Source organism: Varanus komodoensis, unplaced genomic scaffold (assembly GCF_004798865.1).
Source record: "Varanus komodoensis strain SLA01 unplaced genomic scaffold, ASM479886v1 scaffold22, whole genome shotgun sequence".
Lineage (NCBI taxonomy): Eukaryota > Metazoa > Chordata > Lepidosauria > Squamata > Varanidae > Varanus > Varanus komodoensis.
In genome coordinates this window covers 6,803,804-6,818,860 of record NW_025335606.1, presented here as the reverse complement: position 1 = coordinate 6,818,860, position 15,057 = coordinate 6,803,804, and the positions used below count along the sequence as shown (strand labels likewise).

Below are 15,057 nucleotides of genomic sequence, written 5' to 3'. Positions count from 1 at the left end.
AGCCCTCCTCCGAGTACCTACCCTCCTAATTTCTTTCACGGAGGGTTGGTACTCGGAGGAGGGCTTTCTCTGCGGTGGCGCCCAATCTATGGAATATGCTCCCCGGAGAGGTCCGCCTGGCGCCGTCGTTATTTGTTTTTCGGCGCCAGGTGAAGACCTTTTTATTTAAACGTCATTTTAATTGTTAACAATATTTACTTATTTATCTGGCCAGGGCGACTTCTTTTCTTTTCTAACTCTTCTTTTATAACTTCTTTTATATCGTTTATATTTTTTATTTATTTTATATTATTAATTTTAATTTTATATTGTTATTTTTGTATTGTATTGTATTTTATTGTGTTGTAAGCCGCCCTGAGGCTTCGGCAAGGGGCGGCATAGAAATGTTAATAATAATAATAATAATAATAATAATAATAATAATAATAATGAGAAAGAGAGAGAGAGGTGCATGTCAGAACCCCTGCAGAGTTAAAAAAAAGAATCTGTCTCTGCTGCCAAATGTTTAGGGCAACTCTTAGGAAGAATTTCAGCCACAGATGTGGCGAGAGCATTATGGATTGGCTGGTACAGTTTTGCTTCGGCAGGCCCTTGGGGCCGAAGTCTTCTTGCTCAGCCGTTCCTTCCCTGACACTTTCCAAGGGTACACAAATATTTGTCTTAATATCTGGTTTGCCATTCAGACACATCCACTTCCTTTCAGCCACACTGGGGGCTTCACGTGCCAGGAAGGTCTGCTCAGGGAAGCACGTGCCTCTGACTGTAATTAAATCATAAATGTTTGGTTCCTACTCAGCTATGGATACAGCGGAAGCCTGGTCTTTGGTTGTGGTGTGCTGGGTTCTCCAGCTTCAGTTAGTGATGAATCTGAAAGGGGAGTGAGAATTTGTTGGATTTTTAATGATTCAGCCCCCTGAGATTCTGCCTGGTGCTGACGTGCTCTGCCGGGAGTCGAGCCAGCTTTTGGACTTTTGTCTCTAAGACAGGTGTCATTTGCACATTTTTCAATGCCAAAAGGGTGCTCCTTGGGTAGCTTTATACAATTTGGCTAACTCTATGTAAATTGCATAAATCACAGAATGTTCATGTTTTACAGAAATTGGCTCCCAAAACCACAATGGACCTGGTGCAATTTGCACAAACACCCAATTTTATGCAAACTGTGCTAAAGTCAAATGTTCTTTTGGGTGCAGATTTCTGCAAAACATGCAAAATCCAATTTATGTAAATTGCATAAAGTTATGCAAAGTGTCCTATTTGCACAAATTTCTTTAGCATTTTCAGAACGCACACAAACCAATGCCCATCTTAGAAACAGAACATGGCTTTTCCCAGAGTCCTCAGAGGCATGCTTGGAAGGCAGTCCTGATCCCCTCCATGCTGTAGAAGCTAGCAGCTGCAGAATTGGGCAACGGCCTTTTAAAGAGCAGGAATTTTAAGGCGAGACTGAGGAAACTGGGTCCTTTCAGCCTGGAGAAGAGGAGACTCACCTGTTGGTGACATAGAGGTACATGAGGGGGTGTCACACGGAGGTGGGTAGAGACCTCTCCTCCCCTGCAGAGGGCAGGATGTGCTCCAACGGAGGCAAGCTTAAGGAACCAAGGCTCAATTTGGATGCCAGAAAGTATTTCCTGATGGTTAGGACCCCAAGGGTGTGGAATGGGCTTCCACGGGACATGCTTGAGGCCCCATCGGTGAGGGTGTTCAAAGACAGGCTAGACATGCACATGGTAGGTAATGTCATGAGCAGAGTTGGCTGGAGCCGGGGTCAGACTAGATGGCCCGGGAGACCCCTTCTGACTTGCTCTGTTTCTCTGTTCCCAAGAGGGAGCCGAGTTAACAGCAAGCCTAGACCAATCAGTGTTCATAAGATTTCAGAAGGCACCTGCCTGTTACTAAGATAACGGCTCTCCCTGAGTGAGTTCCAGGGCACATAGATCGGTCCACAGGCCTACAAGCCTTCATTCTCTTACATTGCAGGACATGATTCTGCCTCAGTCTCCTAATGTGCAGCTGCTTTTGCTTGGCTCCCCTGGGAACCCTGAAGGAGCGCTTACATCCATATTTGCCCAGTCGCCCCCTGAGATCGGCGGGAGAGGCCCTTCTCCGGGAGCCCTCCGTGAGAGAAATTAGGAGGGTGGCTACTCGGAGAAGGGCTTTCTCAGCGGTGGCGCCTAAGTTATGGAATGCGCTCCCCAGAGAGGTCCGCCTGGCGCCGTCGTTATTTGTTTTTCGGCGCCAGGCTAAGACCTTTTTATTTAAGCAACATTTTAAATGCTAAATACAATTGAATTTTATCTGGCCAGGGCGGCTTATTTTATAATGTGTGTTTTAATTAAGATTATTTTATATGGATTTTAACTTGTTTTATCTATGTTGTAAGCCGCCCGAGGCTTCGGCAAATGGGGCGGCATAAAAATGTTTTAATAAATAAATAAATAAATAAATAAACCCTAAGCCAGCCAAGCAGGATAAGGGATGCTTTCCCAAGACAATATGCTCATTGCATCCAGGTTGAGTGCACGGCTGAACAGAGCAGGTCATATTCCTGGTTTCCTGATTCCTGAAACAACTCCACCCCATTTTTCCTTGCTGCCCCAGATGCCTAGAAATTCTTCCCCAAACATCTTCAAAACAACTTTTCTACAGAGCCTTTTGCTCAGCCCTTCAGGACTTGCTCCCCGCAAAAGCAGGCGTAAATATTAGCACCTATTCTTCACATGGAAGAGAAGGCTTCATCTTCATCATAACCTGCCCCCACTGGACCCAGTTAGAAAACATGTCTTAGTAACCAACATATTGGTTGCTTTGCTGCAACCTGAATTTATTGACTCTTTCTCAAACCCTAGAGAGATTAAATCTAGGTCTCTCAATATATAAACATCTACATTGGCCTTTACGTCATTATTCAAACCCGTAATAATATATCTTGCTCCTCTAAATGCTCTCCTTTTTGCTATTTATCTTTCCTTTCCAAATGTATATGCCACGCAAATGCTCAACAGGACTCTCGAAGCAGCTCACAATACACAACCAACAGTACAGTACAAGGGAAGAGGGCAGCAATCCAAACAAGTATTCTACACAAGATCCGGTATGCAAACTGAGGACCCAGTGAGAAAGCAGGTAAAACATCCTTGTTTTGTTCCTTTTTTCCTCCATTCTAAGCCCCTCCTAAGGCTTAGTTAATGGTGGTAAGCAAGTTAAATTAAAATCATTGGTATTTTTATCCCTTTGTTTCCCTTTGACCCCAGCCAGCTCTGGTACTTAGCCCTGAGAGGTTCTTCAAAACTCTGACACGCATCCTATCAAACAGAAAAGTTCTAACCATGTGATGCAATAGAATTTACTGATCGTATTTGTATCCCAGCTGACTCAAGGAGCTGCCAGTGGTACTGTTTATGGAAGTTATCCTGCTCAGCCCCACAACAACCTTTAGCCTGGGGACCAGGTCAGGGAACTGCGGCAAAGGTCGGCCAGGAAGCTAGGAGAAACCAGGAACAACACTGGACTCTTTGGGAGGTAGGGCCAGTGGCAAAATATTGACCCCCTCTAAGTCCAGACAGTTAAGGAACTGAGTCCACACAATTCAGCTTGTTCTTGTCAATTTGCAGGGCCTTTACACAACCTCACATCCAAAACAAACTTTGAACAGGGGTGACCTCAAAGGCAAATTTGGATTGAGTTAATAAACCTTTCTGAGAGGTATATAACCTATATATAAAGGTCTATAGTTCATGCACACACCCACACGTGCTCACAAGATCTTACTACCCACATCTGACAAGATGAAAAATGCTGCAGCCATTTTTGATTTCTCATTAGAGTCAACAACAGGTGCAAAGCTTTGGATTTCAGCCTTCAGATTAATTTGAACGGAATCAGGCAGGGGGTTTTTTGGAACTACCAAGCTGGGATCCAAGTTGTTCCATGTGATCTTGCACACTTCTCTTAGAAACCTTTGGAGATTGTTTTGATGCTAAACATCTTCATTTTCTTTGCAGGATGGTAAAGGAAGCCTGGTGTCACCCCTGCATTAATTCAGCTTCTATAAATGAGAGCCCCCTTCTTCAGCAATTCCAAAAACCTCGAGTCCCCTTTCACCAACGGAAGAAATCCTTGTGAAACTGATCCATTGTGCTACTTGGGGGTTTCCATCGCTACAACTACAAGGGGTGCTATTACAGTAGCGGCCACCAGAGGGCGCAGACACAACTCTGACATGGCCATTCCCCTTGGAGAGAGCTACCGGAGAAAGCCTAGGCGCTAAACTCCCCCAACAGACATTCCCTCTCCCCAGGGAACCCTGGGAACTGTAGTTTTGCAAGGGGGGATAGAGACCTTGACATTCGCATCACAGCCATCAATCCACAATTCCTGGGATACTTTGAGGGAAGCCACAAGAATTAACCTGGCATAAAAGCATTCAAACAGCCTTCCCGAACCACATTGGCACAGGATGATGGGAGTTGCCATCCAACAGATCTGGAGGGCATCAGGTTGGAGGAAGGCTGATCTAAAGGCTTTGGCGCAGAGGCAGAGCCGTACTTGGAGGGGAGGCCAGCTGGCCACCGGCACCACTCCAGCCACGGTCTGGCTAGCACTGGGGGCACAGCCTGGAGTCGCTGCCCAGCCCTTCTTGCGGGCGTTTCAGCCCCCTTCCCTGCTGGGAGAGGCGTGAGGCGCGCAGGGTCTGGCTGAAGGATCGGAGGCTGGGCTTCTCTCACCTACTGGGGCTGTTCTTTGAGCTTGCCTTGGCGGTGTGGGGTGGCACAGAGCAGAGGCAGTTCGAATCCCCCGCCTCCCCCTTGCGGACACATCACTGCAGCAGTGCCCAGGTGCCGGAAGCTGCTGCAGTCGTTCTAATGTGGAGAATGGGCAGCAGGGGCTTGGAGGGGGCACGGCCCCCGTGGCTACCGAACGCCCCACGCAGGCTAAGCCGGGCACACGATCGGCGGCCGGGGAATTGAAAAGCAGCTGCGACACTCACCTGCCAGGCCGGCAGAACCTTCCCGATGTCATTCAAGTTGATCCCGTCTCCATCCTCACACTTTCCTTTTCCAATCCTGAGTCAAGGACAGACAAGAGGCCGGGTCAAGACCTTGGGTGCAAAGGCACATGTGCAGGTGCTCACAGACACAGAACAAAAGGAAGAAAGGCCACGATCCCACGGTATCTGCCCTCGTGCCCAGACGCCTTCGACTATGGAGGCTCACGTGCGTCCGATGTGGGGCATGAGGAACAGCAGCGCGGATTCCCAATGCCCCGACAGCACACGCCCCATCCTTCCTCTGGACAGACGTTTTGTCCATCTCGATGGAGTGCTGTGCAGAGGGGACGGGAAGGAGACAGCGGCACCGTCTGGATATGACGCCAGTTCAGCACCTTCTTTCCCCACCCACCCCCAGCCCATCTCTATCCCTCTCGAAGGTGGGGGCAGCAGAAGAGAATGGAAAGATTTAGGTGATGATCACCCACAAGTAGTTGCTATGGAAGACAGAAAAGGAATCCTTCTTCCAGATTTGCTGTTAGTGGTGGGATCCCCCAAGAACTGAGCGGTTGTCCAACTGTGTACCCAAAAGTCTTCTGAAGTAGCAGCAAGAACTGGAATTACGGGTTTTCGCTGGTAGGATTGACATCGCTTCCGATGTAGAAGGCTGCTGAAACCCATCCCAGAGTGAGCGTGAAACTACTCTCTGCCTAAGCTGCTGTCCTTTCATGTTTCATGCAGTATACAAAAGGATCCAGGAAGGCAGGTTCTGTGCATGCCTTTATTCTTTGGTAGCAGAGAAAAGACACGGCAAAGAACCCCATTCAGCTCACGCAAGTGAAGACTGCAGTCGGTGAGGCACAGGTCTGTGCACAAGCAAAACAGCTTTTCATCTCTTGAAACCTATTTATTGCGATTTATATCCTGCCTTTTTCCTACAAAGGGCTCAAGGCAGCTTTCATCATTCCCCTCCTCCATCTTATCCCCACAACAACAACCCTGTGAGGTAGGTTGGGCTGAGAGTCTGTGACTGGCCCAAAGTCACCCAGTGGGCTCCATGGCTGAGCGGGGACTGGAACCCGGATCCTCTGAGCCCCAGTCCCATGCTCTTAACCACTACACCACGCTGGCTCTCTATGAACTCACATCAATGCTATGAGGCTTCCGCTGCAGCCACCTGGTGGCCTGAACATTCTCATTACACCCATCTTGAACAGAGATATTATTGTTCTTGTTGTTGTGTGCCATCAAGACATCTCCAACTATTACAACTCTATGAATGGATAACCTCCAGAATGTCTTGTCCCTGACAGCCCTGCCCAGTTCTTGAAATTCAAGGCTTTGGCTTCCTTGATGGGGTCCATCCATCTCATGTTTGGCGTACCTTGTCTTCTGCCTTTGCCTTTCCCTGGCAGGGCTGTCTTCTCCAGGGAGTCCTACTGTGTTATGATGCGTCCAAAGTAGGACAGCCTCCGTTTTGTCATTTTTGCTTCTAGGGAAAGCTCTGACTTGATTTGACTGAGCTCCCATGTGCTCGTCTTTCTGTCAGTCCTGGATATTTGGAAAGCTCCCCTCCAGTATAACGCTTCAAACACATCCATTTCTATCAGCTTTCTTCACTGTCCACCTTTCACGCCCATACATAGTGATTAGGAATACAACAGTGTGGATGATTTTGGCCTTGGTCTCCAGTACATCTGTATCATATCATCATCATCTCTCAGAATTTGTCTCAAAGACGAAGACTCAAGACAACTTACAACAAAATGCAAAAATACAAAATTTAACACAGTTACAGCAAATCTCCATTAAAATACAACCACGCTTGAAAAAGGTGGTCGGTAGACAACTTCCAGCCAAATCGGTCACTCACCCTTCCCTGTCGATGTGTGGGAGCGGGTGCTTGGGGGTGTTGCGGAGCTTCCTGTGGAACTGCGAGAAGTCAAGTTTTTCAGGTTGCAAGTCCCAAGTGGCACCACTAGGAAGAAAGAATAAGAGACGGAGCCACCTGGAATTAAACTGGTGTGAGACAAGGCATGCCTTCGGCAGAGGAGGGGGTCGGAATGAACCGTCGGCCTTGTGGTTCATTCGGGAGACTGCCTAAAGTCAGGACGGCCTAACCGGGACTGTGTGATCTTGAGAAGGGAGCCAAGACATGCCCCATTGACTCGGGCAGTCTAGAGACCCCCCTCCCCTCCCACTGCCTCTGCCTGTGTGTAATTTCAGGAACTGAGCAGCTGTGACAGCAGAAGATGCCCCACCCAGGGAGCTGCGGTCCCAATCCAATCACAGTGGCATGCACTGACTCTGGAGTAAAAGAGAAGGTTCAGCTGACTGCTTCTTAGTTAATGCGCATGGTGACCTTCAGAAGGTTCCTTTCATATGAAGGATCTATCTGTCTATATTATTAATCCAGAAGAAGCCTGAAGGATATGGCACCCAATTCAATGCAGAGCCTCATTTGGTCCATTAAAACGTTTTGAGATGATTGTGTGATCAGCCTTCCCCAGCTGGTGCCATCCAGATGTTTCGGACTCTGCCCTCATCACCCCTGGCCAGCATGGCCCATGGACACAGTTTGTGGGAGCTGCAGTCCAGAATGCCTGGAGAGCAACAGGTTGGGGAACACTGATCTGAATGAGCAACCTGCCGAAGATGGCAGAGCCTTGAATTCGAGGCAACCACCCGCATGTCGAAAGCAGCAACACCGGGAGACCATCCGTGAAAAAGATGAGCACCCACGGAAGCTACAGGGTAGTATCCAACATCAGACCTACAGGAAAGGGAGCAGAGTCCGCCATTAGTCCATGTGTTTGCGGGCCCACGAGTGACAGCCCATCAACGGGCCCCCTCGGTCAGTGAGTCTCCATGTGGCCTCCATGGTCAAGAGCTGCCGCTCTTCCTCCTCCTCCTCCTCCTCCTCCTCCTCCTCAGCATGGCCTGGCAGGCACGGAGCGCACAGGCTGTGGTGCTCATAGCTCCTCCTCCTCAGCAGCACTGCTGTTGGGGCAGCCGAACCAGCAGGCGGAAAAGGTGAGGAGAAGGCGCAAAGCCAGGGGCTCTTCTCAATGGTACCCCAGGGAGCTTTGGGCCTGAGGCAGATGTCCACCCTTGATGACAATCCAGGCTCCGTCCTGCCTTTCCTCAGCAATGATGCAAGTTTTCCCTGCCTGATCAGTGGAATACTCCATCGTGTGATCAGAAGGGTGGGAAGCAAGCACACAAGCGTGGCACCTGCGGAACAGAAAGGGTGGGAAAGACCAGCTCACTTTCTTTCGGAAAGCCCAGCTCACCTGAAGGACTCGAGCGTATTGGCTGCCCAGATATCCGTGCCCAGCATGTCCAGAGAACTGTCTTTGTTGCCATTCTATAAACAAACCAGAAGAATGAAAAAGCATATTACTTTTCAAGCGATTCTTCACAGTTACAATAAACTCACCCGATGTAACTCACTGTTGCTAAACCTCAGCAGAAGCCAATAGCATGAGCCAATGAAACTGAGATAAGCTTGGGTGCCAAACTAGAAAAAAACAGGGTGCAACTGAAACCCACAGCGAGGGCAGACACACGATTGCTCAACACGGATCCCTTTATCGCCCTTCATCACACAGGAAATGAACGGGAAGCTGAAGAGTTGCTTCCTGCCAGAAGAGCTCTCTCCCTCACTTCTCCTTTACCTAACCAGAAACAGTAACGTCAACAATGGGAGAATTATCATCTTTACTGGGTCATGCTCCAAGAATCATCAGTAAGATGCCATCATTCAAAGACAGCTGTGGCTGGAAATTTCCCATTCCCGGAACAGTTATTTCCTCCGTCATGTTGATGGGCTGACCACTTGGAGGTTAATGCGACCATTGAGTTGATACGACATGGAGAATGGGCCATAAGGGATGACTGGAAGCGCTTTCACCAGCAGGCCATATCACCTGGGGCAACCTGACCACAGCTCGATGGTCCGGACTGGAGTGATGCTCAGATGCATCCATCCCTTCCTTCAGTGCTGGCTCCAGATCTTGGAGGTCCTTTGGCCAAGGCAGCTTCCACAGGCCCTCCATGAGCCCACCTTCTCACCAGCATTGCCAACAGCTTCTGCTCACTCTCATCAGGACCACCTCCTCGGCAGACAGAGAGGCAGGAAGCAAGCAGGATGGCCAACCCCAGTCAGTGGGCTGGTCCTTGTCATGGGCCCAACCATGCTCGCTCCCGATACAGGTTCTGCTTTCCCCTACAGCTCGATGACTCGGTGTCCTGCCCCTTCCACACACAGGAGCCACTGCCCCCACCATCCTGGCTGCCACGTTCCCTCGGGATGTTGACCATGTGTGGACTTGGTCCAACTTCTGTGATCACACACAAGCCTGGACGTGGGATGGGAAGGATCAGTTTTTGGCAGCACAAGCCTGATCCTCCGAGCAGCTTCCCTTGCTCAAGAAAGGAAAAGTCAGCAAGCAGACAATGTGCAAACATGAAACAGCCAAATCAAGGACAGGATTTAAGAGAGATGATAAAGTTAGCTCACTGCGATCAGGAACGTGCTAATAACTTGGGGTATTCCTGGCTAAAAACAGTTTTGCCAGCGCTGCAGAAGCTAGTGGCTTCAGTTCGTAGGATGTGGTTTTCAAGTGGGATTACCACCAGGCCATCTCTCTCATAGGTGCAGAGTTGGTTTTCCTTTTGAATCCAAACTATTTCCAGGTTCATTTTCATCTTTATCACGGACAAATGGCAGGTATATTTGGTTCAAAAAGAACCTCCTTTTACTATTTGGCCCTCAAAATTCTTGGGAAATTCTGCAAACTGGCCTATGGATCCCTCACAAAAATAGACCTAGGAGATTAAACTATCAGTTATAATGGTTCAAGCCAGTAAACTTTTATAATGAATTCAGAAGAGGTTGAGCATTTCATGAGCCATCGTTTCAGAACTAGGTTAAATCTTTTGAAAAGAAATGTATTTATTTTTGTGACTGCTGCTGCTAGACTTCTCCTATAAACATATTTTAATTTGCCACACGTGATGATGCCCTGCATTCTTTTAATGTACACAAATCTTGTTTTTAAGAAGCAATGGGATTCTGCTAAAAAGAGCTAGCAAGGTATGGCTGGAGTTTCATTTTGAATACACTGGGGAGGAGGGTTCCCTCAGCTGCCTACCTTTGATGTCAATGTTTCTTTAAAAGGTATTTTTTATTTTCGTACACATATAAAATAGGACTCTGACTGCTTCAAAGCGAGGTGTGCGTCCTTAGCGGCTGCCATTCTAATTCCCTTGAATGCATCAGGGCCGGTTAACTGTCCTTGGGATTAGTCCTGCCCATCCGCGGCGACTGACCTGCAGTTGTGTCTGGGACAGTATCCTGAACTTCCAAATGAGCTTGGGTTCACTCTGCTGACTCTGTATGTCATGAAGCCCGTTCTCCAGCACAGAACTACTTAAACGTGCCAAAGCATAAATATGGCATTTGGCCAACCCAGGAACAGGATGGCATTTCGTTAAATACACGCAGTCGTGCCACTTTTCCTGCAGGTCTTTCTAAATTGCAGGATTCTGGGGCACTGGGCAGCAGGGTGCGGCCACTCATGGAGAAGCATGGAGGAGATGGTTCTACCAAGGATGTCACCGTATGCACACGCGCACGCACACACGCACACAGCAAAGGATCCTGTCTTTCAGAAGAAGGCCTGTGACAAACACCACCCAGCAGACGGGACGCCATTTCCACCTGTCCTAGTCCGTCCATCAGTGCCACTGTCATTGCCACCGCCGCCACCAGCACCAGGATACCTTGGTTGAATGCCTGAACTGGTTGCTTCTCCCTTGGCCGTCAGACCTTGATATAGACCCATGTCTGGAGCCTGAACTTGGCCGGGATCCTGAACTGCCACTGCTGCTGGGATCCCACTCTTCCTGGAAACAACAAACAGCTCACTTTAGTCAAGGACAACTTACCAAAGCTAAGGAGCGCCCTTGGAGGGTGACAGAGAAGCCAGAAATAATAGATTGTGAGCATCCAAATTGCCTGGCTGGGCATCCGACGACACACCTGGTGGCCCTACCTGACCAGAAATGCCATGCAGGTGAGTGGGTGGGCGGCTGGAGGAGGGATGGCTCTCGCCAATCCTTCCCTGCTCATCTGCTTGGCTTCCCTGTGGGATGGCAAGGGAAAGAAGCTACTTTGGCTGATTGACTGAACACTTCCTGTTTTGCTCTTTTACGAGTTTGCAAAGAGACTAGAATCCATGCATGGGATTCAACTCCTTTGTGGAAATACAAGCTACTGTCCCCTTAGCAGGCTAGTAAAACACACACGAGGCCACTCATTTTTCTAGGCTTATTTACAAGGTTAAAATGGCCTGTGATTCTAAATTAGTAGACCTAACTTACTGGGATTACATCTTATCCCGCTCACATATATTGAAAATGCCCCTGAATTGCCACTAATGTCCTGGGTTTGAACCCCACTTTTAAAACTGCTGCTCCACTTCTTAAGAATATATTAATGCAGGCAAGCCAGGAAGGGTTCAGAGGAGGGCAACAAGGAAGATGCGAGGACCAGAAACAAAGCTCTGTGAGGAGAGATGGAGAGAACTGGGCGTGTTTCGCCTGGAGAAGAGAAGCCTGAGGGGAGATAGGCTAGCATCCTGCATGAACTTGAAAGGATGGCGCAAAGAGGAGGGCCAGGATGTCTTCTCGACCATCCCAGAGTGCAGGACAAAGAAACATAGAAACAGAGCGAGTCAGAAGGGGCCTTCTGGGCATCTAGTCTGACCCCCGGCTCCAGCCGGCTCCACTCACGACATGCCCACCATGTGCCTGTCCAGCCTATCCTTGAACACCCGCACCGATGGGGCCTCAACCACCTCCCGTGGAAGCCCATTCCACACCCTCGGGGTCCTAACTGTCAGGAAGTGCTTCCTGGCATCTAAATTGAACCTTGGTTCTGTTGGAGCACGTCCTGCCTTTCTCTGCCGGGAGAGCAGGTCTCTACCCACCTCCGTGTGACTCCCCCTCACATACCTGTATGTTGCCAACTGATCCCCTCTGAGTCTCCTCTTCTCCAGGCTGAAGAGACCCAGTTCCCTCAGTCTCGCCACATACGGCATCCCCTGCAAACCGGCCACCAACCTTGTGGCCCTGCGCTGCACTGACCCTAACAATGGACATGGAATAATGGGCTCCCGTTTCAGGAGGCCAGGTTCCGTCTAGATACCAGGAAAAATTCCCTGGGTGTCAGAACAGCACGGCAATGGAACCAATGACCTGGAGAGGTTGCGGGCCCTCCCTTGCCCTGTGTGAAGAGAAGGAAGGAACTGGGCATGGTTAGCCTGGAGGAGAGAAGACAGAGGGGAGATAGGATAGTGCTCCATGAGTACTTGAAGGGTTGTCACGAAGAGGAAGGCCAGGATCTCTTCTCGAGCATCTCAGAGTCCAGGACAGTGAATAACAGACTGAAGTTACAAGAAACCAGGTTCTGCCTGCATGTCAGAACAACTTCCTGACTGTCAGCGCAGCTCAGCAATGGAACCCATGACCTGGGGAGCTTGTGGGCAATCTCACACTGCTGGAATTCAAGAGGCAGCTGGACAGCCATCTCTCGGGAATGCTGAAACCTGGCATCCTGCACTGAGCAGGAGCTGACCCCAGTGGCCTCATTAGCACCTTCCAATTCTACTATTCCAGCACAGCAGATGTCAGATGACGTTTTCGGGGCTGAACTTCACGGACTAGGCCAAGCAGCTTTCTTTCCTCACACACTACAAGGGACTGGCCTCGAAAGACAGGAGGCATGGAGTCCTTCATGTGGATTCTATCAACTCAATATAGAAAGTGACACAGAACATCAAAAGATACATTAACACCAGGTGTTTGGGTCACACTCCATCCTGAATCCATTACACTGAATCAGGAGAATGGGGACTGCTCTCTCACAGCTATAAATACAGACATCTTGCAGCTAGTCAAAGCAAACTACCTGTCTGGACCATAATTTGATTTGCAGCCAGCTGCATCCCAGTCAGACCTTCAATGCCTCTATCTCAGATGCTGCGCAAATTCTGCAAGACGAACTCATGCGGAGACATTCCTGCATGACAGACGATTCACCCACAGCGCATGGAGAGGGCCAGCCTGGCTAGGGCCAGGGAGGTGCGGGTTCGGTCCCTTCCCCAGTTCTCTGCCTAATTATGTCACAGGGATGTAGTGAGGATAAGACGGAGCGTAAGACCACGTGCACCACCCCTGAGCTTTAGGGAGGAAGGGCTTGATGGAAGCCCAGCACATCTTCTGCCTGTGTCCCGTTCTCCAGCCATGTTTTAAAACTATGGCAAAAATACTGGGACTGAGCACAGAAATGCACTTTAAGGATGCAACCTTCTCCTTACTTACCCAGTCCAGCTGCAGACACAACTCAGGCATGCACTGATTTGCATGATAAAAATAAAGCTACTGTAGTGTGCATGCATGCATGTTTGCGGGAATAAATCCCAAATAATTTATTCCTGCACACACACAGGGTCTTTTGCACGCTGCTGACAGAAAAGGGCAGGGGAACTGCTACTAAGAACTTTTATATGTCCAAAGATCAAAGTCCTTGTGCCCCAGAAAGACTGTTCTTGTCACACGGCTGAGACACTGGGAAAGAAGGAGCCATGGGATGTCTACAGAAGCCTAAATTTTTATCCTGGGTGAGCAATGTTTCCGGAAGTCTTGGCCTACAGCTCCCATCATCCCTAGCCAGCATCACCAAGGGTGAGGAATCATTCGAGTTGCAGACCAAAACCTCTAGAGGGTCCAATTTTCACCACAGGCTCTTCCAAAGATTTGAGACACTTGTTTTTCAAAACCCTTTACATGTATCTGTAGAGGATTCACAAGAAACATACAGCCTTGTTACTGCAGGAAAAGAGAAAACCCTCAAGATAATCCTACCAGGGCTGTTCCCACCAGGAAAATGCAAGTGCAAGAAGAAGATTCTTCCTGAATAAGAAGATTCATGTTCCAAACTCACACAAATTGCTGTGCACGGAAGTAAAAGTGATTCAACGTTCTTCAAATAATGCCATAACATGAGTATGTGGCTTAAAAAACACAGAAACAATGGGAATTTTATTTTTTGCTTTTGTGAAGTCAAACATGACAATAATAATTTCTGGAGTACAATAATGACCGCAGTTGCTCCAGTCTGCACCCACATAGCACAGGGAAAGGTGTTTGAGGCTTTTCTGGTTAGACAAAGCCAGGAGACTCTTAGGGAAGTGACTGAAACTTGGAAGGACGAGTGGAAAGGCAGAGACAGAGGTTCCCTGACAGTACAGAATCATGTGACGCACACAGGCAGCTTGCTTACTTGCGGCCGCTGTTCTTTGAGTGGTCACCTGTGCATTCCCACATGCGGGCTCTGTGCCTGCATGGGAGCTGTTCTTGGGGCGATTCTGCAGCCAAGTGTTAGTCTGGCAGGAGCCCCCCCCCCCGCCTCCTAGGCCTGCCCCCATTCCCCCAGTTGCACTGAGACTGCCTGTGGGACCCAGGACCAAGGGAGGAGTGTTGTACTGCCCCGGTCTGACCCCCGTGCCCTCTGCAGATGGGGGCCAGTTGGCTTCAGTTCGAGCAGAGATGGAGGGAGGGGGTTACTTTCTAAAGGGTGTCTTTGATGCCATCACTCTAGATGGGGAAGGGAGAGAGCAGAGAATGAGGAAGGGACTCGTAGAAAGACCCAAAAGATCAGAGGGAGAGTGGGTAGGAAAATTTTAGAAAGATTTTACACATGATGAGGGAAAACAGTGAAGTTCATGGAGAGATGGGTTAAAAGGGAGCCAAGGAGGAAGAGAGAAATGCTGAAAGAATACGCCAGTTAAGAAGCATTTCCCAATCTAGGCACGGAGGGAGCCAAAAACGAACCGAGGGATGGACAGAAGCCCCTCCCCATAGATCCAGGAAACAGGAAGGGGAGGGGAGGGGCTCCCATCCAAACTAATACTTTGAATCTGTAGGATATTTCCAGCAACAAGCACAAAGTCCATTTGTGTGATGCGCAGAGAGCACAAAGAACAAGCAATGCACCATTA

General features: G+C 49.0%; 1 protein-coding gene across 4 annotated transcripts in view; it reads right to left on the bottom strand.

The window, feature by feature from the left end:
• Positions 1-15,057, bottom strand: part of CTIF (cap binding complex dependent translation initiation factor) — a 198,228-nt gene that overhangs the window by 120,683 nt on the left and 62,488 nt on the right. For 2 of the 4 annotated variants that reach the window (XM_044431072.1, XM_044431073.1), the window contains exons 4-7: positions 10,778-10,900; positions 8,284-8,357; positions 6,864-6,968; positions 4,991-5,066 (exon numbers count right to left, since the gene is read on the bottom strand). In XM_044431072.1, coding sequence (XP_044287007.1) covers positions 4,991-5,066; positions 6,864-6,968; positions 8,284-8,357; positions 10,778-10,900 — 378 coding nt within the window. The remainder of the gene's footprint in view (positions 1-4,990; positions 5,067-6,863; positions 6,969-8,283; positions 8,358-10,777; positions 10,901-15,057) is intronic. The other 2 variants (XM_044431076.1, XM_044431075.1) reach the window with 1 other exon arrangement.